General features: G+C 31.9%; 1 protein-coding gene across 7 annotated transcripts in view; it reads left to right on the forward strand.

Annotated features, from left to right (window-relative positions):
- Positions 1-16,103, forward strand: part of LOC111031490 (protein pangolin, isoforms A/H/I/S) — a 52,640-nt gene extending 36,537 nt beyond the window's left edge. For 2 of the 7 annotated variants that reach the window (XM_022311461.1, XM_022311457.1), the window contains 8 exons: positions 965-1,055; positions 1,996-2,091; positions 3,664-3,804; positions 9,056-9,138; positions 9,227-9,357; positions 9,555-9,729; positions 11,883-11,955; positions 14,711-16,103. In XM_022311461.1, the coding sequence (XP_022167153.1) occupies positions 965-1,055; positions 1,996-2,091; positions 3,664-3,804; positions 9,056-9,138; positions 9,227-9,357; positions 9,555-9,729; positions 11,883-11,955; positions 14,711-15,260 (1,340 nt within the window). In that variant the 3' untranslated portion in view covers positions 15,261-16,103. Of the gene's footprint in view, positions 1-964; positions 1,056-1,995; positions 2,092-3,663; positions 3,805-9,055; positions 9,139-9,226; positions 9,358-9,554; positions 9,730-11,267; positions 11,422-11,882; positions 11,956-12,954; positions 13,124-14,710 lie in introns of those variants that run through there. The other 5 variants (XR_002604211.1, XR_002604212.1, XM_022311460.1 and 2 more) reach the window with 5 other exon arrangements.
- The last annotated feature ends 1,608 nt before the right edge of the window (positions 16,104-17,711 follow it).

Below are 17,711 nucleotides of genomic sequence, written 5' to 3' on the forward strand. Positions count from 1 at the left end.
CCTCGACTTTTTAACAATTATTTTGCTCTCCCCTATGGCTATATGCATAACGAACCTCCTGGTCAAATTTTAATCGGTCCCTCATTTGTACGGCTTATACATTTTAATTGAAGTAAAGTTCTGCGTAAAAGTATACTACTTTTTTCTCGTATATAAGCTTAAGTGTACGTCTAAGAGTGTGAAACGTTCGAGTGTGTTGAGCTCAACATCACAGTACTCTCGACCTAATTTTTTTGCATATTTTACGTAATTTGTATCATTTTAAACTATATATACATTTACGCATGTGTGCATTATATATAATATTATATGTAGAATACAACTAATACGATTAATATATCATGTGCGATTTGTTTGTAATGTATATCATTTAATAAATGTTTACCACTTATAGTTGAATACCACTGTTCCGTCTATTTAAAAACATATTCTTCAAAACCACTATAAGCACACATCTAAATAACAATTCAAAATATTATATAAATACCTATGTTATGGTATTTTTAACATGGCATTATTTATTATGGATTACAAAAAAATAAAAAAATAAATTATTTATGGATATGATATAAATAACAGTAAAAATGATTTTTTTTTATAAAACTTTGTGGTAGGTTTTATTGTTCAAGTGTTACCAATGTGGAAAAATCCATAATGTACAAAATCGATACCCTTTGTTTTTAGTCGAGTACCCTTTTAAAAAATCTAAACGCATTTTAAGACCCTTTCATTTACACCGCCCGAGTGGTTTTTATATTATCTCAAAAATTTGGATGGAACCAAATGGCACATTTATTCGGTTCAGTGAGATAAAAAATATTCAATTAGGTTCAAATATTATAATACAATTCGAATGTGATTATTAAAAAAAAATATATCCAACGTTTAAATTAATATTAAGCATCTAAATATTGTATTTAAAAAATCTTATTTAGGTATATTAACTATTGTTTATTTTATTTAGGACTTCCAAGGCCTTCAATGTACCCATTCCCTACAGGCCAGTACCCTTATCCGTTGTTAAGTCCGGACATGTCACAAGTTGCAGCCTCATGGTAAGTACTTTAAAAATGTTAATATTTTTAATTATTTTTTTCTGAATTCATTACTTATATAATAAAACTACATTGTTTCCATCCATACGTTATTTATATATTTGTTTTAATTACTATGATAAAAATCATTTAGAACTTATCAGAATCGGTTTTCTTATAAAACTAATTAAATATATTTAATAAGATCTATGTTGAAATTAAGTTGAAATAACTATTTCAGAAACACTGAATCTTTTAAAATGTGAAGTGTATACCATTGAAAGTTGTATATATATACATATGTGTTGTTGTTTATACTTTCATATTATTTATTTATTTATTAAAAAAATTACTGAATTTAAAAAAACCAAATGCGTGATCACATTATATTTTTATCAACTTTTTATCTTTCTACCAATAACTAGGTTTAGGTGGTCGTAATTTATTAAAATAATGGTAGAACACAGTCATTTTTATCTACACATAATTCTATGAAATATTTTAGTTAATATTAAAAGTCGTAAACTCATAAGTCATAACTCATAAGTATTTATAAAAGACAGAAGTATATAAAAAGAGTTGTTGAATTTTTAAAAATCGTTTAAACGCCAAACTTTTGTTTGTGAACTATCGAAAGAAGTGGGGCGTGGTCAGTTGACGCCCCGTGAAAACCTCTAATCTAGTTTGTCCACCACGTTGACCCTTGTTTGTTCTTATTCCGGTCAATTTGTTACCAGGAAAATCGGTTTTCTCCCCTCATTTTTTTTTCTCGGTTTGGGAAATCAATCGGCTTTTCGTAGCCGACGGCTTCCGTAATTCACCAGAAACGATCTCTTTACTCCCTCACAAAACTTATCTAAGCCGCTTTTCTTCCACTATGCTTTTCTTCCTTTATACTTTCAAATAACAAGGGTTTAGCTTTTTGACTATACAATTTTTATACTGTGTTTTTTTTTCTCAGGCACACACCGGCCAGTATGTACCATCAGATCTCATCCGCGGCTGGAACTGGTTTCAGAGGATCCTACCCACCTTCTTTAGGTTCAAGCCTAACTAGGTAAGTTATACCATTATATAAGTACGTTTTAAGTATGTTAACTATATTATTAATAAAATATTTATCTTAAGGTACGTTGAATTAACTGCAAATTGTAAACTATTATATATGTATACGATCAACATTAAAACTAAAATCGATTGTTTATGATACCTATATTATTCTAGGTAGTTCATAGCATTTTCCTCGCTTTTTTGTTATGTTATCAGTAAAAACTTGAAACATTTCACTATTTACCTAAATTATAATTTTGTTTATACATCGAAATCTTCAAAATAATTAAATTAATATTAAGCAATTTACAAACTTTTTGAATTTTGAATTTGTATGATCTATCAAAAAATTTTAAAATGCGATAAACATAAGTTGTAGCAATTTAAAAATATTGAAAAATACATGGTTAAATATTTAACTATGGCCAATTTACATAATAGTTAAATTAAATTATATTATAATAATTATGCGGTTTATTTTTAGAAAAAAACCACGTTATTAGTACAAAAAAAAATTATTAATAGATCAGAATCATTTAACTCTTGCAATAATGTATGATGTATCCATAAATATTCAAACATGAACACACCCAATTGAGTGATCCATACTCAATGACTTATTGACTCAGTTTAGGTTCACTCGACACCTACTATACAGCATAGTGTCCTTTCCCGTTGTATACATTTATTTAATCATACCTATTGAATATGTATATTTATAATATGTTTTATTAGAAATATGCTACTTTGAGCATTCTGTGTATTAGGTATATTACTTTTAGCAACATATTTAAAATAACAATTATTTTTTTACTCCGAGTACATTTTATAAATAATCAATTCACATCATACATTTGATGTTATTATACCTATCATGCGCATATCAGAGGAATTCTAAAACAATATCGTTTTCTTACATTATAAAAATATTTTACCAATGACATAATATGCTAGACTTTTGTTTGGTTTTGTGGCGAAGTACAATTTAAAATATTCATGTCAACATAAGAGTTTTCAATAGAGTTTTCAATAGATTGAAAAATAAAAATAAGTCTATTTTATAAAGTTTATTTAGATTTTGAAACTTACATTTAATATAATTTCATTGTATACATTTTATATTATAGAATATAGTATAATATAGATATAACTATTATAATGACATGTATAGTAAAATAATGTTAAAAAAGTTATAATTATCTATATCATGGCTCGTAAAATGTGTGCATTAAATTTGTTAAAATCAGAAGTGAATGTTAAATGTTGTTGATAATATGAGTCACATAAAGAAAAATAACAAAGCATTTTTAATTGGTACTCTTTTATTGAATATAAAATGATTATCATGACAAATATAAAAGATAACAATTATTTATTTATTATAATATATATTATTTAACATAGAATAAATTAATTGTATTTCGCGTATAATTGTTCTATTGTTTATTGTTTGTATTTGATAGATGTACTAAATAGGCAGAAAAAATATGTTTCCCTTGGGCGGAACTTCTTGAAATGCACCTCTTTTATTTATACTTAAAATTATATTCATAACAAAATATTACGTATTTTTATTTAGTGAGCTGTACAGGTTTTCACCGACGGGACTGATGAGTGGTCCATCACCTCATCACCATTTATCCCATCATACTCATCATTCTCATCCTGCGATTGTAACTCCAGGAGTGAGACAAGACCTACATACGGATTCTAATCACAGGTATTTTTCAGAATTTTATGTTGATTAATCTTTCTTTTAGTTTTACAAATGAAAATAAAGAGGAATTTGCTTTTAAGCTGCCTCGGGGAAGGGGTTTTTGCTGGTTGAATAAGCTCTTTAATTGCAGTCATACTACGATATAGTGGGAATGAAAGAGGGATGACGAGGGGGGAATTTGCATGTGGATTACAAACTGTAGGGAGCTTTTTTAAAACGCTCCCATTGGTAGTTTTACGAGGGATGGTATCCATGGTTACGAATTTATCGAACGCGCCCCTTGTTTCAGTCAGGGATTCCCCGTCTCTACTCGTATGTACTCTTTTATTTATTTTTATACTTTACCCTTTTGAAAATGTCCAAATGATTCAACTTGAGCGCTTAAATCGTACTTCGTTAATTTTGACGTACATATTCTATTTACGTTTTTGAAGTACTTAAAACATTTGAGGGAGATGTGCTTTCAATTATAAGATTAAAATTTAAAAGTTATATTTTTACTTCTTTATTAAGAATGCGCATCATTGCATTTAGTTATATATCTTATACCGTTCGATATAGACATTGTAAATTATAAATTGTGTTTGACTAATTATTGAGAATATTTGGTAAACTTTGCTACTTAAAAGTTATTTTATAATGATTACTCAAAAAGTTTAAAGGGTTCTCGGTGTAATCGTTGTATACTTACTATAATATAATATAAATGTTGAATGTATAACATTCCGTTCAACTCGTTACATATAAAACAACACCCATAATTTGAAGTACTGTCATAAAAATTATGAATTCGTTTACCTGTGATATGCGTTCTCTTTGGATTTTGTTTGTTTTATTACATCATAATTATAATTCGTACAAACTTGCTGTGATGATAGCTACTCTTTACAATCAATGGCTAACAAGGGTGACTATTACCATAATCTTTATTACATACTAGGACTTATCCATATAAATTAATTTCACGACTCGGACGACACCCATCTGTCTGATCTCGAGACCAGCAGTCTCAAGCTGTGGTTAGACATAGTGGACTATTTACTTATTTTAATTTGCCATATTTTAAAATAATATTAATATTTCTAATATATGAGTTGTAATCTCGTCTCATATTAAATTATAAATAGTTAATAATAATCAAATAATTTTACATTACTATACTACTGACTTATATGCGAGGTCTATAGAATTTAAATCTTTTTCTCATATCCAACAAAATCGATAAACAATATTTAATAATATTACTCAAAATAATTAACATTATAAAGTTGGTTTATAATATTACGTAGTACGTATATACCTACATAAATTACCTACATAATATCAGTGCATTAAACGTATTATTATGATTTATGAAATCAATATAATATAATAAAACTTTTATCAAAATTATTTGTTACGTTTCAACTTTAATTTATTATTAGATGTAGGTACCTATACACAAACAAATATGTTTATGTTATGTTATAATGTAATATAATTCTTTAATTGCGATAAATAGTATATTTTCATTTTTATCTTAAAATATTGATTTATTTATAATGTAAATAATATTTTTTAATTTCCATTATAACTCCACTATATAGTATTTATCAAACTTAATACTTCAAACTTTCAATTACCTACCTACTGAAATTTGTTGACTACTTGCGAGTTTTAAGTAATCAATTATTTATTTAATATTATACTACCCAATTATATCATCAATAACCATTCCAACCTTGATAAAAGTCCTGTTCTTGTATAAACTATTTAATTAAAAATTTTTTATCTGAATAAGTTATTTTTATATAATATTAAGTAATATAATATAATATAAAACACAGAAAATGGTTTGCATTCTAACAACTTAAAAGCTTAGGTTAAATCAATAGTATAGTCAAAAGTCAGTAATAAAATATGAATTTTAATTTTTTCATACAATATTCAAATATATCAGTTTTAAAAAAAAAATTCTGTTATTCTGTTGATTAAATTTCATAAATATTAATGAATACCAGAATTCCCACTGAAGTATGGAACTGTATTATGCATTCTATTTCACGAGTGATTTTAGTATTGATTATTATTTATTATATCATATTATGTTTATCTTGAAACCTATTAAAAAAAATATATAAATCAAAACTATTTTTGATGTATTTATGAATACGTACAAACTTATAAATAAAATTATATTAATTCGACAGGTACCTTTTATTTTCTATTATTTTTTACAATCATATTATATTATATTTACCAAAAGGATGGTTCATGATTTGTAATTAAAATTATTGTATTTCCCGCGCTTTTTAAATTAAATGACAATATACTACATTTTATACTTCTTAATTCTGGATTTACTTGTCTTGAATTCTCGTTTAATTACAACTGTTTAACCTACAAACATAAATAATAACTCTAAATTCTCGTTTCGGTAATCATAGCGTAAAATCCTATAAAATTGTTAAATACAACGGTGGACAGTGGTACTTAAGCATCAACGATGTTTCTTACTCGTCTGATACGTACTATGCCACGCCGGTAGTAGTCATTATAGAATAAGAGTGGCCATCCATATGATCTCGTGGGCCACTTTAAAAATACATTATAATCTCACACATACTAATTTATACATATTAGATTTGGACAAAACCAAAAAAGTTTAGGTGTATAAATTAATTAAAATAAACAGAATGGATTATTATTGTTTTATTATTACTCACGATTTATAAACATAAATAATAATATTATTATTATTATTATTATTTATTTATTTAGTGAGATATTTGTTTCTTAACTCGTTCACTTAACTTTTGCAAATCTATAGAAATGCTTGCATTTGCACATCAATTCAAAAGCAGTCACAACTTTTTGTGTCAGATGTCTCAAATTAAAATTTTTTTCTTTTGTGACACTAATGTTATAATCTATTTTTAATATTGATGTTTCGAAAATGTGTTTTAATTCATTATTGTGTTGGAAGTCAATCAGTTCAATTTGACGGAATTACCTTGTGCGGGCATTTCGGAATATTCGATTTTCACAAAAATAGAATGTCTTTGCAAATGTGTGATAAATCGTACTAGCCGTAAAATTATCCAAGGATCGTACTAGCCGTAAAATTATCCAAGGCTGGTTGGCCATCCCTGTTATAAAATATTATTATTGTTATACATTTTGCGAAATGTATACACTACTCCATCTAGTAACCATCATAACGCATTTATATAAATAATTTTTGGAACCGCACGTGCCCTCTGTCGGTGACGACATCATCCCCTAAAATGTCGCCATCTCGGAGAATAATATCGAATGACTCTTAGTGAAACCCCGCGCTCTGTGCCGACGACATTTTACTGGTGTACCTAAATTTACTCGGAAACTACCGGGTTTGTTCGATGTGGGGGATGAGGTGGAAAACAACAAAAAAAATCATTACCGCGGATGCCGAATTTCCAGGAACCTATCAAAGTATTGCGATATAGAAAGCTCAGTGCTGAATTCTCAAATACTACCAACGGAAAGTATTTTATAGCATTTTTAGGTACACGATTCGTGCTATTTAAGTTTAAAAAAAACCGTGTTTCGAGTGCGTGTGGTACACTTGCTCGGTGGCAGTATTTTTGTTGTTGTTGTCGTCGTCGGGATTTTTATTTTTTTCGTACGCCAAAGGGTGGTATGAATGACGTAACGCCGTAGGCATTCCATCATTATTGACGTTTATGGGCAGAGCTCAGTGACCCCGCCAGGGTTTCGAGGGGATGGAGGGTTGGGGTGGTATTGCTGAGTGAGGGTGTGGCGCCGTCGGCGGAGAGGTAGAGGGGAACGAGGGAGAAAGACAAATGTCACGACGACGACGGCGGCGGCGGCGGCGACGACGACGACGACGGAACTGCGCGAAAATATATATATTATAATAATATCGTTGTTCGCGTTTTTCTATCGTTCCGGCGAATATTATTTGTCGTCCCGGTGCCCTCGGTCATTGTGTTTTACTATCGTGTCGCGTGCGAGCGCGAGTGAGTGTGTTACGTGTGTTATTCAAAAGATAGTCGGCCACCAGCGCGACGCGTTTTCGCCCGCAGCGTACGCCCGTTTGTTAGTCCGACGACGAGTACCACGGTGCTGGCTGCCATGTCGCCGCCCGTACGCCGTCCACGAACGGTGGCCGGCACGCGTCGTTCGCGCCGTTGTGCCGTGTCGTCGCCGTTTACCCGTCCGCTCATTACACAGCCATAACCTCGCAACAATATTATCGCTATTGTATCGTTGACGTGTCGTTTTTATCGGACGACGGTCTCTTCGGTCTAGTCACACATGGAACCGCTGAACCTCGTGAAACGCAAAAACCGACCGGTGGCGGTGGTCGCCCCGTCCACGGTGCTGTCGCCACCCGTCATGGCGGCGGCCACGGCTCCCGTGTTCCCGTCCGGCCTGCTGTCCAGCCTGTACATGAACAGCATGCTCAACGATCAACTGTTCCAGCGGGCCGCCGCGGCTGCACAGTACGGTACTACCGGCACCGCCGCCTCGTCGTTCTGGACACCGGCTAACAGGTTCTGGCAGGTTATGCAGCAGCACAACTCGGCCGCACAACAGTACGCGGCCGCCGCCGCAGCCGCTGCCGCTGTCGTCGCGGCCGCCGCCACTACCACCACCGCCGCCGCCGCTACCATCACCACCACCACGACCACCGCATACTCTTCCTCCTGCTCGTCGTCGTCGACATCGTCTTCCTGCACCGCCACCGCCACCTCGACGGCAATCGTCCCATCGTCGTCCGCCGCTAACAAGGACGATAGGAAGAGATCGGTTTCGCCCGCCAACTCTTGTAGCGGCTCCGCAGCTCGGTTGGTCTTTTGGTCGCCACTATATAAAACATGATAACAGACGTCGGTCTTCGCGTGAATTAGACACTTAAAATAAATTATACACGCTCGTTTTGGAAAAATATTACTATTAAAATATAGGCATAGGTTCGGGCTCGCCGCATGTATATAGGTTTCTTCATTTTTTTTCTCCTATAATTGGATTAGGATGGTGAATAATTATGTACCACTTCACACTCGAATTGTCGGATTATTGTTGTGCTGCGATTTCTCGGTTAAAATCGAATTAGTATGCACTATGCAGCGCAGACTACTATGTATATATGTATATATACGAACCTCGACATTTAATGTTACTACTTACTTACTTACAATATTATGCACGATATACCACATGCACGGTACGAAATATTTCGATTTACCAAAGAAAATTATTTTTTCAGGCCGCAAAACGACCATAGTAAAAACTCTTCGTGCTCAGACGGCTCCAAGCACCATGATACTGTCCAAAACAGTAATAACCAAGGTAATGTCTTTTTTATAGTGCTGCACATGGTTTCGTGACCCATGTAACCTGACTTAAATATTTTTCTCTCATTTTACGAATCGTATAGATAAAAAGAAGCCTCACATAAAGAAACCTCTGAATGCGTTCATGTTGTACATGAAAGAAATGAGGGCAAAGGTGGTGGCAGAGTGTACGCTCAAAGAGAGTGCAGCTATCAACCAGATACTAGGGCGACGGGTAAGTGTCCATTAAAAAGTTTTTCCAGTATATATATATATTGGTGTATACTTATTTGTTTGTTTTTAAATAATAATAAAAATATGGAGAATTTGTTTAAAAAAAAAAAAAGGACAATAATAATAATTAAAAAGATAATAATAACAATAATAAGTGGGAAAAAAACCGAACTGAAAAAGTGGTTTTGTGTAATATAGTGGCACTCTCTGTCGCGAGACGAGCAGGCCAAGTACTACGAGAAAGCGCGCCAGGAACGACAACTCCATATGGAACTGTATCCTGGTTGGAGCGCTCGGGATAACTATGGATACGGCGCCAAGAAGAAGAAACGGAAGAAAGAGCGCGTACCGGTCATAGATGCTGGCTCAGGAGGTAGTCCCTCGTTATTAATCGGCATTATATTTTTTATTTATTTATTTTTTGTTTTTCGTGTCCACGTGCAAATAGCAGCATGCAGTACCGATCCAGGCTAAAGATTTTTTTATACCTTCGTTTTTGTCATATTTATTTTTTATATTCCCAACATAATATATAATATATAGGATCACTTTTGTTTTTCTATATACCTCTGGTAGCTCCTGCGGTGCTTAGTAAATGGTTCTTAATCAATTCAAAAGTACTTTCCGGCTAGGTGGCTGGCTGGCTAGCTGACTGACTGACTACCTTTTATGGACATAATGGTTTTTATTATGCTGTTGTTAAACATAGATAACGTTATTCCCGAACCTGTACCAGTGTGCCCACAACACACACTTCTGTATTCTAACAAGAACTCTTAAAATACATAGTTACCATATTTTATTCGAGGTGTAATAATTAAATAAAAATAACACATTTTCCGGGTCTATATAATAATATATTAAAGTATATCGTGTCATATTGTTTGGCGTGTGCAGGACGCTAAGTAAAAATACTAACATCCACACTAAAATCCATTTATATATTATAATGTAATATAATCACACATAACATTTATACTAATATTCATATTCGTATATCGATTATAACCATTTGTCTAAAAATTTGATAGAACGTCCCTTCAGCATAAGTATGTATAATATACTCGCTATTCATTCAGCCACTCAGAACTATATGCATACCTACTTATCTTGTACATCAGTAGATTTCAACCATTTCACGATAACTTAATTTACGTAAAATACATTTTAGCCGCATGTTAGACGACATAATATTGTGGTCGACATAAATTGTGTCCGTATGTAACCCGAACGACATGTTTTTATTCATATTTATATTTATAATTTATATTATACTCGTTTATATACATATTATATACTCATATATGATATATTGTATGTGTATAAACACTACAATCGCCATAATATACTAACTATATATACCTATATATTAACAATCTTATAGCCTGGTCGTAGCTCGAGCATAATGGTCAAAACGAAATGCGTGCTTGCCGGTGGTCGTGCACCAAACAAGATATAATATAATGTTATATAATATATATAGTTTGGGATGTTTTTTTCGAAAAACAACTTTTTTGGTAGCTTGCTTTTAACGTTTGTTTTATCCAAGAGATTTGTTTCACAAGAACTTTGCCGTACAAACACACGTTTAGCTCCAAATAATTGAACAGAATGTTATTTTTTTTTTTTATTTTTTTTTTTTTAAATCATACTTTTATGAGGAGAAACGATAAATAAAAATAATGATAATAATACATAGAATCACACAATAAAATCATTTTTTTTTTTTTATTCTTTTGTAACCGACTAGGTGATACTCTTTCTTCCGTTTTAATTCTTGGTGGTAATAATTTGTACGAAACAAATGTATACCTAGTGTTGATCTTTTTTTTTATTTTTTTTTTATTTTTTTTTTTTAAACTCATTACGATTTGTCACCTTACATTTGTGTATCTGTGTGTGGCAATATAGTGGCACGCGTTAGGTCGCGAAGAACAGGCCAAGTACTATGAGCTGGCGCGTCGTGAGAGACAGATACACATGCAGCTCTATCCAGACTGGTCGTCGCGCACTAATGCGACACGGGCCAAGAAGAGGAAGCGCAAACAAGAAACCCATGACGGAGGTAGAACCCAAAAAAAAAAAAAAACAAATAAAACAAAAAAATAATAATAATAATGTCGAATAAATAAAATTGATATATTTTATTTATTTTCTATCTTCATACTTTTTTTTATTAATTTTACGCTAATGCGTTCGTTTCCTGAACATTAGACGCTTTTTTGATGCACGTTCCCCCTATATATATATATATATTTTACCGAAATCAGAAAAGAAAGCGAACACATAATTTGTTTATTTGTTGTTGTTTAATTTTGGAGTTTAACGAGGTGTTTGTCTGGCGCAATTATGTATGCATGGTACCCAAAATAAGGCTATTTTTTGAAAATAATGGTTGTTGTTTTTTTTCGTATTTTGCTTATGAACGCCTATGCTTTAAAAAAAATAAATAAATAATAATTATATTGGTTTTCTACAAAACTAAAACGATTTTATTTCTAATTACCTTTTTTTTTTATCAAATAGGTAATAACAGCATGAAAAAATGCCGTGCGAGATACGGACTCGACCAGCAAAGCCAATGGTGTAAACCTTGCAGGTAATTATACTCACAACGATAATATTTTGCTATAATCAAATAATTAATGTAGAATAATTTCACGAGTAAATATCTAATAAAAATACTTGTTCTGGCTCCTGTGATATCCTCATTTTTAAATATACTTAAGTATTTTTCATATTTACAAGAAACATACATCTATTACGGCTTTCTAAATTGTCCATATATCTTTGTAGAGCCAACTTTCAATATAATATTGTTTTTGTTATGTAGTCCGCTACAACATCGTTCAAATAACTACAGGTATTTTATGTACCTATATTTATAAATAAATCCTTACTTATTTAAGATTTGACGATTCGGTTACAACATTTTATTTTTTTGCATATTTCTTATGTATATACCTATTGGTATATTACATAATATCTATTATCTATATGTTTACATGATATATTTTTTACGACTTTCGTGTGATACTCGTTCATATTTTTTTCAAATCATTCCCAGTGATTTTCATTCCTTATCAATATGCTGATATTTACAACGAACGACTTACGTTGATCATCTGTATTTATTGCCGCAAACCTATTCAGAAAATGTGTCTTGCCAGAGAAAAGTAATCTTAATGATAAAGCTTTAAGCCTATTAGCTTAATCCTTAATACAAAGCTTTTTAACCATATCAGTCTGAAGCACGGAAATACGTCTTTGTTTAAAAAATATATATATTGCCCACATTTTTGAGTAATTTTAGAGCATGTAGACACATTTTCTGAATATATTTAGTAAAATATATATAAATTTTGATTTGTATATTTAAAAAAAAAAATTTTTAGTAAGACATCCAGAATATACGATATCAAAACGACTTTGTGTCTTACGAGTTGATTTTTTCGTCTACAATTCTGGATGTCCTTGTGTAGTGTTATTATACCATTATACCTATGTATGTAAAAAATTAGGATACCTATAATATTTTTGTGGAATTTTGTACTATACCTATATGTATTGTGTGTATGACGACTGATATGGTTTGTAGCCCTGACGGAGCAGGCGGAGGAAGCATCTTAGCACAACACGTTCACGGCCCTTCCAACGCTGCTTCCCCACAGGGGCCCACATATGTTAATCTGTAAAAAAAACCAAAAAACAAAAAACAAAAAAAAAACAAATCCAAATATAAATAACCCAAATAATCATCAATTTCGTGAGTTCATTTTCCCTATATGTTAATGCGTGTGTTTATATATTTTTTTATTAGTAATGGCGATGCATTATGTTGTTGTATGCGCTTCGTCCATATCAGTTTTACTCGTTTTTTAACTTTTAGTTTGTTGTTGTTGTTTTTGATTTTGTCACTTTTATTATTATTTCTTTTGCATTAACGTTTTTTTTTTTTTAAACATTTTATTACCTATACTAATTATAGTAAGCTACCTAATTATTGTAGGATTTGTTTGTATTTATTTTTGGATTACAACTATATAGTTTAGAGTAGACATTGAATTGTGTGTGATCCCTTGTTGTTTTAGCTAGCAATTTTAAAAACATTTCAAACTCCTCTCATAAGAAAAGAAAAGATCGCTTACGTGTTCTATTTGATTTTTTCACTGTACGATTATGTTAACTGTTATAGCAACTGTATTAAAATTCTATTATTTTGATCATTTTGGTACCCACAATTTATTTTTCTCATAACTTGACAGTCGTTATTCTTTTTCACGGCTTAAGAAAATTGTAAGGTTCGCGAATATGTATTTCCACCTAATCATTATCGTTTGCTAAATATGAACTACCTCTAGGTATTAGACTTATTAGTCTGTACACAAATTTATGATCTAATAAAAGTGAGGGGAATTTGAATATGAGTTTATTTAAAAATTGTATGTATATAATTATTTATTATTATTATTATTATTATTATGATTGAATAAAACCCACATTTTCTGAGGGTTGTGCGTGCGTTATATTTTACCGCTAATATTTGTACGATTTTTATACTTTATTTTAATTTTTGCCAATCGGTTACCTATATTATAATATTATATCATGCGTGTATGAAATAGTATACATAGGGCAGGGTGTGTATCTCTTTGAAGATTTGACGATGATTACCATATCGCTCATCATCAATTCGTCGAATTCTTCACGGATACACCCTCTGCGTAATATTTAGGGCAGAGGACATAATATTATATAGCCCTTAAAAACATGGTACATGCAAGTACTGAAGCACTAAAATAAATAGTGGCACAAATAGTTGCCTTTCTTAGTGGCATAAATAATAAATATTACGAATAAATAAATGAAATTGATAGCATCTAAAATAAGAACAATGTTAAGTAAGACACGGACCATAGCTAGGTGGATATACGAGTGTACCACGCGAATACACGATCGTCCAGCAGCCACTGCGGATGCAGTGAGTGAAAACTTTTAAATAATCAAATTATAAAGAACTGATTGTCGCTTAAAAGACAATTTATGAAAATATCCCCAAAACAACAATATGCTTCAAAAACCAAAAAACATCTATAAATATGCAATATCAAATTACAAATACGTACCTATATGTCGTTATATTAAACAAAATTGTTCCTAACTGACCTTTTTAACGATCGCTTATGAAAAAAATTATTGAAATATTAGAAGTCCTCTGCTCTAAATTAGTATATTATGCGTACACTCATCTATAACATTATATTATATTATTCTCTTGATATTTTATGGTTACGACGACGATGAGATGGTACGACTATCTACGTATTAATGGTTGCTCTTACGCGGTTTTCTAGGCGCAAAAAACGTTGCATACGGTACATCGAGAGCGGCGGCGACTCGGGCAACCAGTCTGACGACAACCAGTCGACAGGCAGCCTGGGTCACTCGGACAACGAAGAGGCCGACTCGGCGTCCAGCCCCGGTGGCCTGAGCGCCCTGTCCAGCCTGACCAGCCCGGGGATGTTGACGCAGGCCAGCCTGTCCCCGGCCACGCCGCTGACGCCGCACGTGTCCGAGTACGAGTGCCCGCCGATGTCCGTGCGCATGCCGTTGGCCGTGGTGGTGCCCACCAGGCACCACCAGCCGGTCGGCACCAACCCGCACGACATCAACAACCCGCTCAGCGTCAACCAGCTGACGGGCGGCGTCGTCAACAACAAGTGCCATAACAACCCCAGGGACCTGCTGCAGCAGCAGCAACAGCATCAGCAGCAGCAACAGCAGCAGCAGCAGCAGCAGAACGATCTGAAAACCGGCGGTGGCCCTAACAATCAGCCCGAACAACAACAGCAACAGCGCCCCAACAACAGTAACCGGGCGCTGCCCGCCATCAGCGTGACGTAGCGAAGCTAATCAACAGTACGCGACAATAATAATATTGTAATCGTGACGACGACCATAATTGTGTCGCACGCGAGATGTCGCGATATTATTGTTGTTGCGTACTATGATGTTTATTATTGTTATTGATAATGACCCACCCGCTCAATTTATCGTAATTTTTTGTTTTATTCTCGGCGCAACGACGACGCATGCGCAATGCTAACGAAATATAGTTTTAATATTCGTGTTCATATTATATTCGTAAGCGTATTGTGAATGTATTGCAGGACGGAAATTATGACGTGTTATATTCGGGGACGATTGTAGGCAAATAAACCAAAAAAAAAATTTAAAAAATACACGAGACGGTCGAGGCGGGACGCTCGCCATTCGGGACTCGTCTGCTACTTACACAATATGACCGCAAAATTCGTTCAAAACGACAATGTTATCGCTACTGTCGATGTATTATTATTGTATTGCCATTTCGAGAATTTTCGCATAGAATCCCTTTGTGTACCTCAGAGACTAAACGCAATTGTTTTATAATTAGTTCTTAATCGTGTCGTGTGTGTAATTCACGAAGAATAAACGCTGTTTGTTTGCCACTAAAAATTAAAATTAATGTTTAAAAAACAAACCCTCCCCCACAAAAAAATTCACAACGCTTCGTTATTATTATCATTGTTTCAATATGTCCGTCATCAAATCAAAACATAACGACGTTTGAACGATATTGTTGTTATTTCACATGGTTTTTAATAATATTGTATAACAATGACGCGACGTATGACACAAACGAAATAATATTTTAATCAACGCGTATGACGACGGTTCGTTCGTATTTATATACTTGTATAAAAGTATAGGGCTGTATTAGTATTGGACATAGTGAGATGCGTTTTGTTGTATTTTCGTGGTCCATATTTCCAAAATTATTATCTCCAATCGATGTGTAAACATCACACATGCCATTGAAATCACTTGTTATTTTTTAATATGTTCCTATATCTTACATGCATTATGTTAACGTTCAAGAATATTACCGTAGGTACCAATCAAATATGTAATATATTAATTGTATCCGATACACAGCCCTATATAATTGTGTTTCTACCTCCTTTATTGATTGTGCCAGTTATTAAAACTAATAATTTGTAAAAATTAAAATTAAAATGAAGTCACGAGTAAATCATTAATTTTCGTCGTACCTTCAGAAATACTCTTGATATTTTAGCGAGTAGAGATGTAATTCAGAATTATTGGAAAAATTGTACTTATAGATTTTTTTAAAAGTTATGTGTAATTTAAAAATGTATATATATATATAATATATATATATGTATATGTGTGTGCATATAATTATATGTGTATAAATATATATATATATATCTATATATATTATTATTATTATTATATTTTATTATTTTTTTTTATTTTTTTTTTATTTTGGCAAAACGCTAGTCATTTTTGCCAGATTTATTAACGTACAGAACCCACTTATAAACATTATTGTTTCAAATTTCAAATGAGACTGAAGACAGTTAAGATAATTTGATTTCAGATTTAAATTTTAAAATGTATGTTTGTAATACATGTGTTTTTTTTAAATTTATGTGCCAAATTTTCATAATTTTATTTTTTCGCCATAAAGTATATAATTTGTAAATGTTTTAATAATGCAAAAATATTAAGCACATTCCAAAATTGTCTACCATTTAGAAATATCGTTAAGTTTTTTTTATTTTAATTTACTGTGAATTTAAAAAACAAATTGGGACTGTTACTGTTGCTAATATTATTTTGTAATATTTAATAACTATCTAGGTACATAAAATATATATATATACATTATAATAAGTTATGATGTCTATAAATTGTTTTTATACTTAATTTTATTTGAAATGAAAAATGTGCAATTTGTTTTATATAATTTTATTTGTTTTCATGTCTTGAGTTTTATCCCTCCAAAATGTTCATTTCAACAATTGTGTACACTTTTTTTTGTTGTTTTACCGTCTATTTTACCATAAGTGTTTTAGTAACTTGAACAAAATATTCTGTTGATTCTAATTTCCTCTGTAATATATAGATAAAAACATTTTATGTATAAACATGTAGTATTTTATGAATCTCATCAGTCCTCGTCAAATTAATTTTAAATCTCTCCTCATTCTTTATCCCCTACGTACGAAAATTTTATAACAAAAACGAATAAACATCAATAACAATTTTAATAATCTATATATAATTATTTTTTTTAAATCTCCCATTTCAGACACATAGAAATTTAGTGAATATTATAATACACAAATTCGATTTTAATATACCATAATATATTATTTATCTGAAAATATGAAAATATATCTACGATTCTTTTGATATAGATTTGCAAATATTTTACTATTTATACTATAGAAGAATTTATTTAACCCTCCTTGTAACAATAATTGTGCATAAGTGTATATTTAT

Source organism: Myzus persicae, unplaced genomic scaffold, assembly GCF_001856785.1.
Source record: "Myzus persicae strain clone G006 unplaced genomic scaffold, MPER_G0061.0, whole genome shotgun sequence".
NCBI lineage: Eukaryota > Metazoa > Arthropoda > Insecta > Hemiptera > Aphididae > Myzus > Myzus persicae.